Below are 6000 nucleotides of genomic sequence, written 5' to 3' on the forward strand. Positions count from 1 at the left end.
TGACCCGGAAGTGTCTCCGGACAGCGCTGGCCCCTGGCCTCTTGAGTGAGATGGGCGCACAACCCCAGAGTCTGTCAAGACTGGCCCGTACGGGCAGGGGTACCTTTACCTTTACCTTAGATTAGGGATGGGGAGAATTTCACAACCACTCCCTTTTCCCAGGGAACTCTGGGAACTGTAGTTCCGTGAGAGGGGAAAGGGTCTCTAAACAACTCCCAGCACCTTTAACAAACTAGAGGATTCTTTGGGGGAAGCCGTGACGATTTAAAGTGGGATTATAGTTCTTTAAAAATGTAGTGCAGATGAGATAGTGAGATTTATGAATCTAAATCTTCCTGGTCCAAAACTCTAGCCAGCACACAATCATTGAAATGTGCACATTAATTGAAATACAGTGGGGCGCTGAATGAGTTAACCACACAGTAGATGTCATAACATTCTCTTCTTTAATCTTGGCATGGTTAAGTTTAAATAATATACAGTGGTACCTTGGTTTAGGGACGCGGGTGGCACTGTGGTCTAAAACACTGAGCCAAGAGCTTGCCGATCGGAAGGTCAGTGGTTCAAATTCCCTCGATGGGGTGAGCTCCTGTTGCTCAGACCCAGCTCCTGCCAACCTAGCAGTTCAAAAGCACGTCAAAGTGCAAGTAGATAAATAGGTACAACTCTGGTGGGAAGGTAAACGGCATTTCCGTCCGTTGCTCTGGTTCTCCAGAAGTGGCTTAGTCATGCTGGCCACATGACCCCGAAGCTGTCTGTGGACAAACGGTGGCTCCCTCGGCCACTAAAGTGAGATGAGCGCCGCAACTCCAGAGTTGTCTGCAAGTGGACCTAACGGTCAGGGGTACCTTTACTTTCCCAGGGCAGTGGGGTACTCAATTTACAAATGGAACACACTGAACAGGAAGTGGAAGATGTTCTGCTTCCAAGGCAAAGTTCACAAACCAAAACACCTAATTCTGGGTTTGCAGCATTCTTAATCCAAGTTGTTCATAAATTAAGCTGTTCTTAAACCAAGGTACCACTGTATAGCCAGAGCAGAGGGTTCCAACACTATGACTAACTGGGGGGTGGGGAGCGTAAACCCTCAAAAAGTTCTCCCTGGATTTGGAGGTGTTTGGTAACAATGGCTAACACCCCTTTTAATGGATTTGCTCATCAATGGGGGTGGTGGGACAACTTCAGATGGGCTTGGAGGCGATGGGTTATCAGGACTCACTTCAGTCTAGCTTCAGGCAAAATCACTAGATTCAAACTGGGAGCCAATTTTTTTGGAAACATGGATTGTCCCAGCACTTGAGAAAAGCATCACATGAATTAAGCATTTAGTTTATATGCTGAACTGAAACTTTGGGACTCTCTTGGGCATCTTTCATATTTTGCTTCCGAAATAAAGCTCTGAGGCTCACTCTGAATGAAGTCAGACCTCAAGCTTTGGCAGTGGGTTTTAAATGGCAACTTGCCACTGCGAATATTTTCACAACCATCACACACACCCTCCCCTTAAATCCTTAATTTATCCACAGCTGCAAATCTTGGGAACACTCTGAAATTAGGAGAACCTGTATCTGGAGTTTTTGCAGGCTATCTGACTGGAGAATTTCTTTCTCCCAGATTTGCTTTGCCACAGATGGAAACGGTGATGGTAGAGTGGAAAGCGTAGGTGGATTTTGTAGACAGGATTGGCCATTTCCCCGATTACTTGATTTATATTTCAAATAATGGACAAGTGACCTTTAGCAGAATACCAGAAGGGGTGATGTAGTTGGAAGGGCAGCCTGGAATTTGGCCAAACCATCAATCCACCCTTTTCTGAATTGTCTACACTGACTGGTAGCAGCTGTCCAGGGTTTGGGGCATCTCCATGCCCTATCCGTAGATGCCGGGACCACTCAGCAAGACATTTTAAGCAATACTCAAGGTGACAAACCCAACAGATCACACAGAGTTGCCACTACGTCCCCACGCAATGTTTCCCAAGCTCTGTCCCATCATTGTATCAGAACCAGCCCTTAAATTTCCTCATTTATTCCTCTTATCCTTAGTGCTTCTGAGAAACAGAACTGGAGCTCTCTAAGTCAGAGTTTGCGTTCACAGGAAACATTCGCCGGTAAGCGATGCAATTTGACAGTCAAAAGAAATCCCATTAGCGCACCTTTCTCTGCCCTTCTCTGAGCACGTTTTGCCAAATCAATGCCAAAAGAAAGATTGATACGATATCAAACAGGGATCTGATCCGAGCAGAAGAGGACAGATGCATGGGAACAACGACAACAAGACTTTTGGACTGTTTACTTACAAGAGACGGCAGAGTTAGCAGGAAGAAGATCCATATATTTCCCGAGTTCATGTTGCAGGAGTTAGAGAGGCACCCCCACTTCTGAGCATCCCTCTCGCCTCTCTCCTCCCTACTGCCTGCTGCTGATCTGAAGCACACAAATGACCAACAGAACCGGTGAATATGTGTAGTGGAAGTGAGGAGGGGGAGTGGTGGAGAGAGAGAGAGAGAGAGAGAGAGACTCAATATTATTAGCAACTCTCCTGGCTACGATTGATTTGCCTTCCACCTGTGTGCATTCGGAGAACTCTGCCAATTACTGCCAACGGGAGCCGGCAGGTCCCTCAAAACTGCAACGCAAACAGCGACAACACAAAAGATGCACGCAGACCTGCTCAAGTTGACTGCTTTCATGCAAATCAATGCAACTTCCACATGCAGGAAACATATTAATTGGGAAGGTGGGTGTTCCAAGCAAGGAGCTGGATTGTTTGGAGCTATGGGTGAAGGGAGAAGGAAAGCAAATTTCCCCAACCTGATACTGTGGGCTGATGCTTTGGACTACAACTCCCATCATCCATGACCATTGGCTATGTTGGATGGGCCTGGTGGAAGTTGGAGTCCAACAACATTGGGAGAGCATCAGGCTGTGTCTCTGGACTCAGTCTCACATCCCTGGGCATTGGAACATAGGAAGCCAACAGTGGTCCATATAGCCCAGTAGTGTCTGCACTGACTAACAGCAGCACTCCAGGGTTTCAGATATCAGATATTCCCAGGGCTACCTGAAGATGCTGTGGTTTGAACCTGGGACCTTCTGCAGGTGAAGCTGGTGCTCTGTCATTGAGCCATGGCTCTTCCCAACCTGGGTGCCCTCCTGTCATCATTGAGGTTGAGGACTACAACTCCTGCCATCCTAAGGAGTATCTCCGCACTCATCATTCAGCCTGGACACTGAGGTCCAGCTCTGGGGGCCTTCAAGTGAGTCCCTCATTGTGAGAAGTGAGGTTACAAGGAATTAGGCACGAGGCCATCTCGGTGGTGGCACCTTCCCCTGGGGAACATCTTCCCATCAGGTGTCAAGGAGATAAATAAATTGAAATACTTTATTGTCACGTGTACAACTTGTACACAGTGAGATTACACGAGCACCCCCCACTCAGCTCTCTTTGTCTTAATTCCCCTCGTTTACTGACGCACACCCACCAAACCCGAAACTCAGTTGCCCTGTTGTTATCTTTTCACTCAGCAGCCTAACAGCCCACGGATAGAAGCTGTTCTTTACACTGTTGGTGAGACTAATCATGCTTCTATATCTCCTGCCCGAGGGCAGGAGATCAAGAAAATGCCGGCCAGGGTGTGAATCATCCCTGAGAGTTTTCTCACTCTTCTGAGGCAAAGTTCTTCGGCTATTTCATCCAGCGGATTCACAGGACGGCCCGTAATATCTTGTGCTGTGTTCACCACCCTCTGTAGGCACATCCTATCAGATAATGTCAAAATAACAATGCAACTTTAAGAAAACATCTGAAAGCAGCTCTGTATCAGGAAGTTATTAATGTCTGGAGACTTCCGGGTTGCTGCCTCTGGTAATGGCGGAATTCCTCTGATCGGGAGGAATTTGCCCCGTGGGAATCTGGGTCTGGCCGCAAAAAATCACAGGCGGGAGAAGCCTGTGAGCGTGGGATTCAGCGGGCACCTTTTGCGCCTCCCCTACTCGCGGGGAAACCCGGTTTCGGGGGTCCGGAGTGACGTGGGGTGAGCGGCACGGTGCTTCGAATCGTCTGCTTCTTCCACGGAGCGAAGCCGCATAGCTGTTGCCGGAGAGCGCTGACTTTTTCCTGTGGACAATTTGATCTTAAAGTAATTACCCGTGAGTAGAGCTGAAGCGGGAGAATTGGATTTTTAAAAAGTTTGATTTGGCATCGTAACGGGGAGGTTCAATACAGGAAGTCTGCCTTCCCCTTTTGTAAATAGACTGAAGCAATGAGGCTGCAAGCTGAAGTCTTGGAAAGCCTACTGTAAAGGACTAAATTTCCACTGGTAAAGAACATTAACCCCCCCCCTTGGAGGCAGGAGAAGAGGGGGGAAAGTTGTGGATTGAGTATGCCTGCAGGAGAGAGTGAAGAGAGCTAAAATACTGCCGCTCTGACTCTGGAAACGGGCTGCTAGCAGGACTGACGTCTTTTGGAATGCTTATTGACAGTGTTTAGAACGTTCATTGACAGCTAGCTAAATAAGAGAAATACATTGTTTCTATTGTCTCTGGCTGCTTTTAAAAAGGAGTAAAAGTAACTGAAAATTGAAACTAACTTTGGATTGTTGGAAACTGTGTTTAAAAGAGGACATTACGGATTTATATAAATAGAAACTGTTTTCCCCTAGTGGAAGCCTTTGAAACTGGTTGCTTTACAAGAGCTGGGCTAGGGGAATTTCCAGCTGCAAGATAAAGAACTGTGAGACTCTGGGACTGACCTTGAATTTTTTAAGTGTTATGGCAAATGGAAAGGAAAAAACAGACCAGTTAATTGCTGAAAAAACATTAAGGTCTGGGAGGACTTGGCAGCAATCCAGGAGAGGCTCAACATCAGGCCCCTCTGCCTCTTCTGCTGCTGCTTTTGCATCAGTACACTCAAAATCAAGAGGAATGTCGACAGAAGAAGCCTTAGCGGCTGCATTAATTAAGATAAATGATTCACTGGAACAGCTTAACAAGAAAACAGACGTGATAAATGTGAAAGTGGATGCTGCAACTACTAAAATTGACTTAAATACAGAAAGTATAAATAATTTGGCACAAAAGGTGAATACCAATACAGAAACTATCCAGAAATTGATACAGGAATCTACTTTGATATGGCAGACTGCGGAGGAAGCCAGGGAGAAAGCCGTTGCTGCTGAATGTAAAGTAACACAACTTGAGAGAGATTCCCAGCCCTACAGAGGCAACTTGATGAACATAAGTTGACGCCTGTTATGATTGAACTTAAAGAAAAACATACGAATTTGAGGATCAGAGCCCTACCTGAATTGGAGAAGGAAAGCTTGACAGATTTTCTCATACAGGAATCTGCTGACTTTTGGGACTTGGACTTGGGCCAAGAAGAGATTAGAATTGTGAGGGCCTTCAGACTTAGAAGAGGAGGGGGAAAAGAGAAGAATAGATTAAGAGACTGCTTGATCACCCTTCGAATTAAAGAAGAGAGAGATAGAATCTTGGGTTGGCATTACCAGAAGAACCTAGAAGTACAACAGTCAAGAGTGGACATTTTTAAAGACGTCCCGAAATATCTTTTGGATTTTAGGCCTAACTACGGAGATATTGTTGCCCTGCTGAGAAGGAACAAAATCATCTTTAGGTGGGAGTTTCCCCAAGGTCTATCCTTCAGTTTCAAAGGAAGGAAAATAAAAATATGATCAGTAGAAGATAAAGTAAAGTTTTTGTATAAATATGAAGAAGATCTGCAGAAGGGACTTGGAAAAGTGCCAAGAGCATCGGATAGAAGATCACCAGGATGAAGTTGATGGACTCTACGGACTATACAGAACTGGCGGAAATGACTGGCAGAATCCGAGACCAGGGAGAAGAGTCGGCAGAAGAAGACTGGAAAAAGTTTAAAGATTATTTATGGAAATACTGTAAATTTAATGAATGTTAGAAAAATGTTGGAATGAAGTTATATGGCTTTAGTAGAAATGTTATAAGGATTTAAGTATAAATA

The 6000-nt window shown here is 45.6% G+C and overlaps 1 protein-coding gene across 1 annotated transcript in view; it reads right to left on the reverse strand.

The window, feature by feature from the left end:
- The window catches only part of GHRHR (growth hormone releasing hormone receptor), a 30279-nt gene extending 27715 nt beyond the window's left edge, over positions 1-2564 (reverse strand). The window contains exon 1 of the mRNA XM_079946983.1: positions 2300-2564. Within this exon, the coding sequence (XP_079803109.1) occupies positions 2300-2350 (51 nt within the window). The 5' untranslated portion in view covers positions 2351-2564. The remainder of the gene's footprint in view (positions 1-2299) is intronic.
- Positions 2565-6000: the final 3436 nt, after the last annotated feature.

The sequence above is a fragment of the Podarcis cretensis genome (genome assembly GCF_951804945.1).
Source record: "Podarcis cretensis genome assembly, chromosome: 12".
Lineage (NCBI taxonomy): Eukaryota > Metazoa > Chordata > Lepidosauria > Squamata > Lacertidae > Podarcis > Podarcis cretensis.